Below are 13,562 nucleotides of genomic sequence, written 5' to 3' on the forward strand. Positions count from 1 at the left end.
GATTGCCTTATGCATAAGATGTTTACTTGTGAATGGATCCTACACTTATTTTGACTATTTATCTATTTATTTATTTATTTATTTTTATTTTTCATCGGTGAAATACCACTGTGCACTGCTATATGTCGACAGTATTATCTAGGTGCGTATCTATTAGAATAATGTCAATTATATACCATATATCTTGTATGCATGCGTAGATGTAGATTTCTCATATGTATAAGAATATATATATTAACATGCATACATATGCACATGTATGTCTGGTTTTACATGAATCAACTACCTAATTAATTTCCCTTCAGCAGAAAAGGCTCTCTTTGTGTTTGAAAAAATGGCACAGAGACCTTACATCTCTGCTGCATGCTGCATGGCCAACCGTGGTAGGCCACACCCAACTATTTGGAGGAAGGAACCTCCTCCGAAAGAGAACGCGAAAAAGGGTTGTTCGAACTATTATTATTTCGTCCAAGGCCCCATCCGAGGACAGCTAGAACTGGTCCGATTTGTTCAGAAAAAGCTGGTTCATGTCTTTGCGCGCGCTGCCCTTGGAACATGGAACTACTGAATTGAACACATGGAAGGATTAGGTCAAAAGTCAGCATTAAATTTCTCTCCACACACCAAACCAAGTGGATCCATATTGTTGAAATCAAGCTCGAATAGACTTTCACATGAACTTTTTATCTTTTGGTGATAAACTAGAGGTATGCGAAGACCATCTGACCCTTTCATCCATCTGTTTGTCATTTCGTCATCGTCCCATTTTGTCATCTTAGTAAGGCTTCTTATGACTCGTCTCTTATTAACAAATCCCCATTATTGACTATTCATTTCCACACCAAGGCTAAACAGGCATCTCGTCACCTCCTTCTCAACTAATTCGTTATGATCGACATCATACACCTTAACGAGATAACTAAAAAAAAAAAAATACACCAAATTCTTATTAAAATTTGGTTGGTTTGGTGGCATCCACCGGTTTCCTTTGAAAATGCTCACAGTTTAAGTCAGCTTTTCTTGCATTTCGTTTAATTTTTAATTTCTTTGGCTTTCTACAGTTGCGTAGTAAAATGCATTTTGTCCCTGCAAATCTCGTTCAAGGGAAGACAATGCTTTGGGCCTTTTCAAGGGAAGACCAAATTTTTCATCAGGAGCAAGGAAGATATACAGCTTATAGCGATGTAATGGGTCAATTTTGGCCTGCTAGATTCAGCCATGATTAACATTATACGGGTAGGAATGACAACGGGGCAGTTCGGGACAGGCAATGTAATCTTCATCCTTGACCTCAACTTTGAAATAAGTTCTCATCCCCGAGTTTAATATTTGTTGGGGATAAAACTAAACCTCCATCCCCAATCTTTTTGGTTAAGGGTGCAAATGGATCATATCATCTGATCCAAGATCCAATTTTATTTGGTCAAATTTGGATCACCTCTATATTGCCTACAGAATTATTCTTTGGTTGCTCCTAACCCAATCCAATTTAAACTTCTGTTCTTTCTACGTTCGCTGAGATGTTATGAGATTGGATGAAAGGGAGTCTTTGTCTAACACTTAAAAATGCACATATTTTGGAACATTTTTAAAATTGATTTTCTACCTAGGTGATGGATCAATGGCTCAACCATTCAATAAGTCAAATGGATTAATCTATAATGTCATAATTAAGTAATAAAATATAAAAAGACAAAAAAAATATATTTTTTATAAAATAATTTAAAATATCTTTAACATTATATGTATTCATTTTATTAAATAAAAATAAATATGATAAAATAAAAATAATTTTTCTTAGTGATGAAAATAACTTAAAAGACAAAAGAAAAACTAAGTAATGTATGATGCATGACCTATTAACTGGGTCAAACAGTTAAATGGTTAAACTGGTTATGTTATTGGTTCATTGGTCAAGTCTTCTTTCTTCATATTTTGTTGTTGTATCGATGATTAAGTAACCCAAAATTTGGTGATGGATTCTACCCCAAGGATTATTGAAATTTGAAAACACAATTTCTTTATTATTACGGTTTGTTCCCAGTATTCTTTCCTTGTATTACCAAGTAAAATGTGAAATTTGTGCATCCAATTTTCCTATTTCATCCCATCTTTTATTATTTCAGCAATAGAACAAATGCGGCCCTACTGGAATTTTTTATTGTAAAAAAAGTCAAAATAATTCTCATTTCCTTTTTCTTGTATTATCTGGGGCAAATTAGTCAGAGAAAAAAATTTAAGGTCCATTACGTCTATGCATGTTGGTTCATTTACGCCTCGGCCTCGCGGTGCGATTCGAAATTGTTGAAAAGTTGTCATTTCAAACGGCTATAGTAATGATCTTCGTCAATTTCTTTGAAAGCCGAAAACGGAAAATATGAAGTCGGCCAGTCCAAAATTTCAACGCTTGCTTACAAAACCTTCCGATCCAAATCCAACGGAGGAAAATCGGCAAGTAGTAAGCAGACTGGAATTAATCCACAACAACTAGTTGCCGGGCTCTGACGACTCGATGCACGTGCGTTTCTTAAAGGTGAGGATACTCTGACTCTGAATATACCATCTCAAATTCCCATTTTTTTATTTTTAATAATTTTCCCATCTAAAAATCTCAATTTTAATTTTTAATGTTTGTCACTGTCTGTCAAAGGGGGAGAAGAGGTCTTGAGTAACTGACACTACTTTCTCTTTTCTCTGGCTCTTCACTGGGGATATTGATCAATTTTGACGTTGGTTTTTCATAGAAGTGGTAGCCTAGTACGATTTATTTAGATGTCATAAACATTGACTTGATCCCGAAATAGTGGCGAGACATAAGGATGATAGAGCTGCATCTTGCATCTTCCACTTGAAACATAGCGAAGTGGGCAGCAAATGTTCAGTAATATTATTATAGTTTTGCTCATATTAACCGTCATTAATTATCTAATTTATTATTGCTCTTTTTAATTAATTCCCATCTACAGCTTTCCTTCTAATCTTATTCTCCTTCTCCCACTTGGCTCAACGGTAAATTGTAAAGTCAATGAATCTAAGTAGTTCGAATAAAACTATTGTGCATTTGTGCACCAATGCATTTTTAATAAAATTATAATATTTTGGTGGTTTTAAATGTACCATACACATGTAAATTACCGAAAGTACAGTAAAAAACAAACAAAAATGTAGAAGGAAGAATAGATTACAATTCACAAACCCTTACAGAGACCATGTTTTAAGCAGATTGCTAAAATTCATCTCCTTATGGAAGCTCATCACGAAGTGTTTTTATTGGTCAGAATCGCCATAACGAGGGGCTCGTACACTTAATACATGCACAACACCAAGAGCCCTTGCTCAAGCCATAGAGAGTCTACCACCTACTGCTACCCATTCCGGACCACGTACATTCTCTTGAAAGCCGCAGCCATCGCATGCAAACTATTTGACCATTGGAGTCACCATGTTCATTTGTCAATGCTTACACTTAGCTAAACCTTCGGCTCTAATACTACTTGTTGTGTCTTGAGGGTGGTCATGGACCATGAAGAGTTGCCATAATCAAGGGCCCATACATGTATCCACATGTAAGACTTGTTGTACACAAGAGATAGCACCACTTACAACCCAAAAGCCTAAGTTATTAAATTATGAATCACTCTTGTATATAAATATCATGCACTTCTTATGTCTTTCCAATGTGAGGCTCTCTTTTACTCCTCATTCCATACACCTAATCACATGCATCCCAACAACTATAATAATTAACAAACATTTGATAAATTATATAAGCTAACTACTGTTTTTTTTTTCAAAATTAAGAAACCAATAAGCTAATCAGCTAGGTTAGGTAGTGAAGCAGGTCCCAAATCCCAATACCTTGGATTCAGCAATGCAGAAAAAGAAAAACAAGTAGATGAAATCCTTACGTATTGCTTGTGTCAAATTAAGACTTGGGAGGGATTTAAGCACCTTACTTTAAAGCCTTCAAGGATTAATGGCATTGGAAGTTGGAACTCACAACAATTGTTTAGTGTAATCACCTGAATTAGGTGATGGATTATCGTCATGGATTTTTTCTATCCATTTTTTCTAATGGTAATATGAATACGATTTTTTCTATCCATTTTTTCTAACAATATCAACAATTGTTTACTTTCTATCCATTTTTTCTAATGGTAATTAGGTGATGGATTTACAATTCTGTAATTCGCGGAGCACCTCTACTGAATTAATTAATTTCGAATTTCAAATTTATCGATGTAATCACCTGATATTGTTAGTTTAATTACATGAAATTGTTAGATTATCGTCATAGAAACTTATAAAGCGGTCCCTACCTTCAACATGAAAATGAAATTTAAACACAGCTGGGTGGGCCCGTTTCACTCTAGAAATGAATGACTTTAAGGAGACATGTATGAATCCGATCTTGACCCTCTCTACTTTGATTTCTTGGTTGGAGTCCATTTGAGGGATGGTTGAGATGATCATATCTATATCTATATTATATATAAAAGTGGGAATGCAATGTGAAACTTTTTCGGACTAAAATTACAGTTTATTTCTTTGTGTTAGAAAGGGTATAAAAGTCATTTTATTATAGTTTTAATGTCAGCTTTTATAGCTACTAAAATGCCCATAATTATGTATTTAATCCATCTCTAATGGTAAGAGTTGAAAATGTAACTTTAATTATTATTTCTCACCTCATTTAATCCCCTCATTAAATCTTATACTTAAATTATTAACTTTCAATTTTCTTATTAAATCCTATATTTAAATTATTTTTTACTAATAAATGCTACTAATTAGATCTATGTTGATATTTTTAACAACATAAATTCATATATTTTAAAGCAGACTAAAAAACAAAACCATTCGTTGTCCAAGTGGTGGTTAAGAAATTCAACCATTGAAATCAAATTGATCAACCTATGAAGTCATAGTTAGGTAATAAAATTTTTAAAATAAGAATAAATATAGAAAATTACAAAAAACATAGAAAAAATTAGACAAATTTTTGATATTTTTATTAATCAAATTAAAACAATAAGTGTAATAATTGATAATGAAAATGAAATACATAATTTAAAACTATTCAAAATGAAATTATTTTACTGTTTGGCAAAAATCAATAGTTCAACTTTTGGGTCAAATGTGTTAACATTTAATGTCATAAATAAATAATAAAAATTAATAAATTATAAAATTATAAAAATAAAAAAATACATAAATTTTACAAAAATAAAAAACATTAAGACACATGTATAATATCATATAATTATCATATTAAACCAAAAACAAGTGTGACATATCAAAATTATTTTTACACAGAGAAATACAAAAAATATATATAGAAAAAATTGAACACATCTATAGTTCTATATTTACACCACTATTAAAAATATGAATAAGATTCTATATTTACACCACTATTAAAAATATATAACAATCTTATTCATATTTATTAAAAAATATGAATATGATTGTATAATTCTATATTTACATCTATAATTCTAAAATACTCATTTTAGAATTTATTCCTTATTTACTTTGTGACGTTTAAATTATAAATTGAACTATTACTGTTCACATCTCATTCCATTTATTTAAAACTTACATTTTTTTGATAAATGAACAAAAAAAAAGATACACAAAAAATATAAAAGATTACAAAAAGAAGAATCTAGTAAAGCATATTGGCCTATCATTGATACTTGTAACTTCATAACTCAATCAAATTATCACATATTTGGATAAAATGTTTATATAATCAGATTTCGATTTTGCAATTTGCATTCGATTAATAATAAAAAATAAAATTAAAAAAATACATATTTATAAAAATTTATAAATATATTATTATTATTATTATTATTATTATTATTATTATTATTATCATTATCATCATCTAGAATTACTACAAACACACTTTTTAGTTTTTACTAATATTAAAAAAAAACCTAGAATTACACGCTTACTAGTAACATAAAAAAAAACCAGGTCCGTTTTAAGGGAATTGGACTTGCCAAATTCTCTCCATCCGTCCAGTTTTTGGCTTTTAGCAAATGATCAGATTATACAGTAATTAACAAATCTTAATTCTGGTTTAAGTGTTGACGGTGACGCCGACAGCGGACGGTGGCTTGGACAACCCCATCCTGAGTCATCCAACACCTTGTTAAGCACGCGTTTTAAGCTTTGACTGGAATCTGACATCAACGGATTCCACTGACCGGACGAACTGGCTCCCCAAATAGGTAAAAAGTATAAACTCCAGTCACCGGCGGCCATGTGACGTTTACCTGAACGAACCTTCAAAGATGGTACTAAGCTTGGGACCGCCCAATGCGGCATGAAGCATCTCTCTCTCTCTCTCTTGTGGGATGACTAAAAGGCACCGTTTGGGTATATCTTAATTCATGGGCGTTGAATGAATTCTTCTTCTCTTAACTTGTCCATTATTGAAAAAAAATAACAATAATTTAAAAAAATGTCGTTTTGCTTCTTAGAGTGCACTTGGGCTGTTGACATTTTGAAGGTTAAGTGGTTTTTTTATGAGCATTATTTGATGGTTGTGTGATGGGAAGAATAGAAAAGTATTTGGGTTTGAATTTCTTTTTTTAAACATATCAAACAAGTCAAACAGGGGCTCTCTTTTTATAAAAGGGGAACTGCAATGGATACGGCAAAGAGAAAGTTGAACTTGGAAGAGAAAAAGGGAGGAGATCTTCTAAGCCATGGATGCCACGATAAGATCTTGTCTTGGAGGTCCAATTAAGGATGAGAAGAGAGCTGATCAGTCCTGCGGTGATGACGACGGCTCTAGAGAGCTTGAAAAGGTGAATTGTTCTTTCTCCTTCATTCGATCCCTTGATGAACTAGAGGTCCTGGAATATATTTCTTCAATTTGTTCTTCTGAATAGTATGAGATTTATTTTCTGTCATCTCTAGCAAATGGTCTAAGAAAGCCATGAGCTCGGTTTTAGATATTGGGTTGAATTGAATTACTGAATTTAATCGAATTGCATCGTTAGTTGATGAAGATTTAATTTGGATAAACTCTACGTAATGATTTAGTTTAAGCTACTCTAAAGATTCACTGTGCAATTCAATCTTCTTGAAGATATCTGAATTTTCACGGTAGAGCTTCTTTGTCTGCTAATTGCCACGGTGATGACTGATATGTAGAGAATTTTCAAGGGTTGCTAGATTTGTTACTGAATATAGCTTTCAATTGGTTTCTTCTTTCAGCTCTGTGATGGAAGACAAGTCCACGACGATAACGGTTCAAAGCCGTCTTCACCTAACCAAAAAGAGACAACCATTAGCAAACAGGTACGTACACAACACACCTAAGGATATTCACTGTTAGAAGAAACAATGTAAAAAATTGAACTCTTCTTTTGATTATCAACATTCAGTTATATCTTGATAAAGAATTCATATTAAATGGTTCATTTTTCTCCAAATAATTGAATTAAAATAACCATAGAGTTCTCTATATATTTTCCCAGTTGATGTATGGCTTATTATCTAGATAAGCTTGAACAAATTAAAATCATTTTCTTTAATTCTTTCTTTTTTTCTTCAACCCAACCAGATAAGATAAATCCTTAATTAACACCTCTTGATTTCAATAAGCAACTGTATTTGAAAATTGGGAAAAAGGTTTTCTGAACTACATCACATGATGGTAATTAATTATCTACAACATAATGGTTGTGGATGCAATATATATAATCATTCTTCCAATTAGACAGTTTATCAAAAGCTATGGGCGTGCAACCACTCTTATTGCCATTGTTGGCAAGTGATAACAGATCCATACCATTGATTTGATAGCCCATTTCGAAGTTATATGTGGTCCAAAGATCATAGGCGTTCGACTTAGGGTCTATAAATGCACCTTTTTATTGAACAATTTTTTTTTTGTTGACCATCTAAGAAGAATAATACTCTATCTTTGGCAGCGGGATTTTCAATTGTCTATGACTTAATTTTCAGTAATTGCCATTTGCCCATGAATCTCTAGCATAGCTCCCATGAAGTCAATCTAGGTGGGTCACCATAGGAGACACCAAGGAAAAAATTTTCCACGACTTTTGCCAGAAAATTTATTATATGTTTGGGAAGAACCTGGTTCGATAAAAGATAATTTAAATTCCCTGTCTATTTGGTTGAATTTCACCTCTGCTGGGTGTTTTGACAGATTAGCTTTGATTCATATACAGGTGTCTACTGAAACATCACCTATGCAAAATATTTTAAGAGCACCATCTTCAATAAAGAAGGATCAGGTAAGATCAACTGTATATTCCCATATTTGTTGTTTCTTAATCACAACTATTGAGGAGCTTATTAGTTGTATTAATTAATACTTTGTTATATAGGAGGAGAAGCTTGAATCTGCCAAAGCCGAAATGGGTGAAGTGAGAGAAGAAAATGAAAGATTGAAAATGGTCTTAGCTCGAATTGTGAAGGACTACCAATCACTCCAAACAAAATTCTTTGGCATCGCCCAACAAGAAGCAGCTACGCAATTTGCAGATACAGCCCCTAAAGACCAAGAAATTGAAGAGCCTGAACTTGTTTCGCTTAGCCTTGGAAGAATTTCAACTGAACCTAAAAAGGAAGAAAAGAACAGCAATTCTAGCAAATGTAAAGAGGACGACCACGAAGGATTATCTCTTGGGTTGGACTGCAAATTTGAAGTCTCTAACCCGGGTTCCACTGAGAGAGCCTCGAACCCAAGCCCGGAAAATAGCCTCGAAGAACCCAAGGAAGAGGAGGCCGGGGAGACATGGCCACCCAGTAAGTTTCTCAAGACCATGAGAAGTGGAGATGATGAAGTTTCACAGCAGACCCAAGTGAAGAAAGCTAGGGTTTCTGTCAGAGCAAGATGCGATACTCCAACGGTTAGTTTGATCAGTCTTCATCCACTCTTCAGTTAAGATGAACTATATATGGAATATATCTACTGACTACTGGTTTATGTATTTAACAGATGAACGACGGATGCCAATGGAGGAAATATGGGCAGAAAATCGCCAAAGGGAACCCATGCCCTCGCGCATACTACCGTTGCACCGTTGCACCAGCATGCCCAGTAAGAAAACAGGTAGTGCAGCGCTTAGTTTCCACCGCTGTTGTAGGAGATATATGATTCACACAATTGATCTCCTCTTATTTCTTGTTGCCAAAGATGTTTGATTGTTCTGTATTTTTTTTTCCCTTCATTATAAATTTCAGGTGCAAAGATGTGCCGAGGACATGTCCATTTTGATCACCACATATGAAGGAACCCACAACCACCCCCTACCGGTTTCAGCCACAGCCATGGCTTCCACCACTTCAGCGGCCGCTTCCATGCTAATGTCCGGCTCAATTAGCTCCCGACCAACCCTTGCTGGTGCAAGCCTTGGGCCGTTGGCTACAAACACCACCTCCGCGGCCGACCTCCATGGCCTAAACTTTAACCTTGCAGATAATACCAGAGCTAGGCCGTCATTTTACCTACCGAGTTCTTCAGTCTCATCCTCTACCACATACCCCACGATTACTCTCGACCTCACTGCCCCCCCTTCGTCGTCTGCATCATCGTCCTCCTTTCAGCTCAATAGGTTATCTACTTCAAACTTCCCAGCTCAAAGATACTCTCCAACAAGCTTTAACTTTTCTTCTACAGAGTCTAACTCCCAACCAACCTGGGGCAATGGGTACCTAAGCTATGGTACCCAGCCCTACAATAAGAACCAGCAGCAACTTGGATCTTTGAGTCTTGGAAGGCAACCTCAAGAGTCTTTCTATCAGGCTTACATGCAAAAGAATAATCCTGCAGCTCCTTCTCAGCAGTCTTTAACGGAGTCGATCGCCGCTGCAACCAAGGCGATCACATCAGACCCAAGTTTCCGATCGGCGCTAGCAGCCGCAATAGCATCGATAGTAGGTTCCGGAAATTCTGGGACGACGACCCAGGGAAATCAAGGCAGTGGTGAGAATTTTGGCCAGAACTTGAAGTGGGGTGAACAATTTTCTGCTGTTCCCCCCTACACATCGACGACTCCGAATGGGAATGGATGCGCATCGAGCTTCTTGAACAGATCGGCCTCGTCGAATACTCAACAAGGAAGCCTGATGTTTCTCCCACCTGCATTGCCATTTTCAACCTCTAAGAGTGCATCTGCGTCTCCGGTTGACAATAGGGACCATATCAATATCAATTGATGACGGCTTTTCTGGATAGCTGACCGCTGGGATGTTGTTTAATGCTGGTTGGGCTGCTTGACGAAGAAAAATTTGCAAGGCGTAGGTGACAGCAAGCGAACTACATTGATCGATCGTTATCACTTTTCTTTCTGACAATTAATGTTGGTATACATATGTGGATAATATGGCATTGGTTATTGAGACTTGAGAGTTCACCTTCGCTACTACTTCCTCCTCCAAGGATTGTAGGACATTCGATCCGCAGGTGGAATCATGGCCACGTCAGTATGTCTGTCTCTTGCTCCCAAACATGTGCAACGTGGCATTGTTATCCGCCGCCCGAAGGAGCTAGCTATCCATCAACGAAGAAGGGAAACCCTGAAAGTTGAAACCCTAAGCCTAAGGTCAAGTTTCACTCTGGCTATACTTCTCACCTCTTTGTATCCACATGTATCATAAAGATGTTGCATTCTATTGCTAAAATCGAAGGTAGGACAAGTTCATCAATTCATTACATTACCTCTCGAGTTTGTTCATTTGTTGGATTAAGCATTTTTCGTTTTATGAAGCGAATAGTTCAACCCTACGCTGGGAAAAGATTATGTCAACCGTCTAAATAAGGTTTTTAAAATCGAATCGGACATCGAACTGATTAGAGGTCCAGTTTCTGAGTCGAACAGTCCGACTGTTTGAATCGAACATATGGCCCATTCTGATAAAAAAAATAAAAAATGATCAAAATCGTTGGACGCTTTGAATGATTCGACTGTCCAGGTCAGTGATTTGCTGATTAAATCAATGGTTTTTGATGAAATAACGGTTCTGGGGTAAAATGGAACTGATCACTTAACTGATTCCCGATTTTTCCGGTCCAACCGTCCAATCTGATCCGATTTTAAAAACCATACATCTAAATGAAGTTTAGATTACCATCATTGCATTTTTTGGTGGAGCCTAATAAATGCTCAAGCTTGATCTAATTCATAAATCATAAATCAGATGACTTTTTCTTTAGTACCCAAATTGTTTTATTGGTTTCTCAAGTGTATTACATTCGTTCCCCTATAAACACCATCTTCCCCCTTCTCTGTTATTAGGTAAGATTCATTCAATGGTGGGGCTGATCTTCTTTCTTCTATTGCATATACCATAATGGACTCCCTTGTAATTGAGATTTTATAAATAAAGTATTAAATATTAAAATTTAATCAAAGTTAGAAGGAGTCCACAGGATACCACAGCCGTACAACAGAACATTTCTGTACTAATTTGTTGTTAATTTGTCATCCATGGGGAGATATTTCCTATCAATGTACAGTTTTAGTGTCCTAAGGATGGTGTGGGTAGGGTTTTTGCGGATAGGATATCCAAACTCACGGAAGACAGTGCTTGATTTTATGATTACCAGCATGCATAAAGGCTTGTGCCGTGCATGTGTAAACTAGTAAATCGTAGAGAAGACATAAATTGACATTATATCATCAATATTTAATTTTTATGACTTGCATCAAAACCAACATAAGTATCTATTTTATAATACTCTAGATTATTGGTACCTTTCGCTATTTATTAATTAATAATATTAGTTAAGAAAATGTATTTACTCTATTAGATATTACAATGATAGTACACTAGTTCTACATATAGGACATAGCAATTAAAATTATTACCTACTTATATTACTTAATTTGATAAATATCATTTTAGTTGTTTTTGGTATTCAGTGCCATTTCATACGTTTTTCTGAAACAATCCTTCTCTCCATTCAAAACATAGGAAAAATCAGTAACAAAAGCAATGTTCTTAAATCCGGCTAAAGATCAGTCCATTCAAGCTGCTGGGTTGCAAATTGACTACTCCAACCATTTGGCATGACAAAGGGAAAAAAATGAAAAAGAAAAAAGAAAAACATAATTTGGAGAACCAGATAATTCAAAACCCAGTTTTGCGATTGGGTTGTGGGTTGACCAATTCATTAATTGTCTAGTCTGGTCTAGTCTCAACATTGAAGAAATGGTATTTTCTAATTTTCTATCCCCACCCACTCAACAAGCATTAAGGAGGTCTTCACCAATATGTATAATTTTGTTTTTCAAATCATCAAAGGTAATATGATTTTGCTGATGTGGCAGTTTATTTCAAAAATCAAGATTAAGCATATTGACCAACTTCACATGTACCTTCACTCTTAGTTCCTCAATTTGGCATATATAGGCTGCCATCAATACAAAATATTCTAATTAATTATCTTATTAAACATACCAAATTGATTGGCCTTAGCAGTGTTTGGTTGGAAGGAAAAAATAGGGAAAGGAAGGAAAAGATACGGAAACCTATTAACCTGGTAACCTATCTTTTCCTTCCTTTCCATACCTATACTTCAAACCAAACATAGCCTTCAGGAAACTCATTCAACTTGATGTAATCCATTTGAGACAAGAAAAACTAAATTAACACGTCTCTGCCCATGGTTTTTTATATTTACAAAAAAATTAAAACTCAATTAACACGTGTGAATCTGTGATCTGGCATGATGAATCATTATAGTCTACCTCTCCCCTAACTAGCTTCTTTCTAAAATTCTTTTTTTTTCTTTCATCTAATATGGTTTTTCCTCTCTCTCTCTGATTTAGTGCTTTTCCCTATAACTTTTTTTATAACTTATAAAAAATGTAAATTTCAATTCATACGTATTAAGTTAGGCTCAGTTTGGAATGAGTACAAATATAAATTTATAGAGTACAAAACCTTATATTTTGTATTATTTTATATATATTCGCATTGTACATATTTGTATTTGTACTCCTTCAAAATGAGCCTAAAAAGCTCAGTTTAGGAATAGAAATAGAAATATGTACAGTGCAAATACATACAAAATACAAGGTTTTCTGCTCTATATATCTGTATTTGTACTCCTTCCAAAACTGAGCCCAAAAAGAATACAAATACAAGTATGTACAATGTAAATACATACAAAATAATACAAAATATAAGGTTTTGCATTCTACATATTTGTATTTGTACTCCTTCCAAACTGAGCCCAAAAACTACAGATACAAATACATACAAAATACAAGCTTTTGCACTCTACCTATTTGTATTTGTACTCCTTCCAAATGGAGTTCTTATAACAAATCAAATCTAGTTTTAATTACATAACCCAAATTCAAAAAAAAAAAAAATCAATAAGGCTTTCGAGATGTCATATTCGTGTAGGTTCTATTTTTCAAGATAAAGTAGATTATCTAAATGCAAAAAGAAACCTGATATAGTGTACTAAATCAAATGAAAAACTCGACTGAAATGCTCCAAGACTTGCAACTTTTACACTGGAACTAAAATAAAATATGTACCAGTTTTCTCATGCTAAG

At 34.7% G+C, this 13,562-nt stretch overlaps 1 protein-coding gene across 1 annotated transcript; it reads left to right on the forward strand.

Moving 5' to 3' along the window:
* The first annotated feature begins 6,664 nt into the window (after positions 1-6,664).
* LOC104586751 (WRKY transcription factor 72A-like) lies at positions 6,665-10,727 on the forward strand. The gene is made up of 6 exons (XM_010244080.3): positions 6,665-6,824; positions 7,237-7,320; positions 8,217-8,282; positions 8,376-8,900; positions 8,990-9,103; positions 9,235-10,727. The coding sequence occupies exons 1-6, from the start codon at positions 6,723-6,725 to the stop codon at positions 10,207-10,209; spliced, it is 1,866 nt and encodes a 621-aa protein (XP_010242382.2). The 5' UTR covers positions 6,665-6,722; the 3' UTR covers positions 10,210-10,727.
* The last annotated feature ends 2,835 nt before the right edge of the window (positions 10,728-13,562 follow it).

The sequence above is a fragment of the Nelumbo nucifera genome, chromosome 4, assembly GCF_055504915.1.
Source record: "Nelumbo nucifera cultivar China Antique chromosome 4, China Antique-T2T, whole genome shotgun sequence".
In the NCBI taxonomy this organism is placed as follows: Eukaryota; Viridiplantae; Streptophyta; class Magnoliopsida; order Proteales; family Nelumbonaceae; genus Nelumbo; species Nelumbo nucifera.

Excerpts from the sequence above, each read along its gene's own strand:
- LOC104586751 (XM_010244080.3), top strand. The coding sequence starts at position 6,723 with ATGGATGCCACGATAAGATCTTGTCTTGGAGGTCCAATTAAGGATGAG. Across the intron at positions 7,321-8,216 it reads AGACAACCATTAGCAAACAG|GTGTCTACTGAAACATCACC; the intron begins GTACGTACACAA and ends ATTCATATACAG. Across the intron at positions 8,901-8,989 it reads CAAGATGCGATACTCCAACG|ATGAACGACGGATGCCAATG; the intron begins GTTAGTTTGATC and ends TGTATTTAACAG.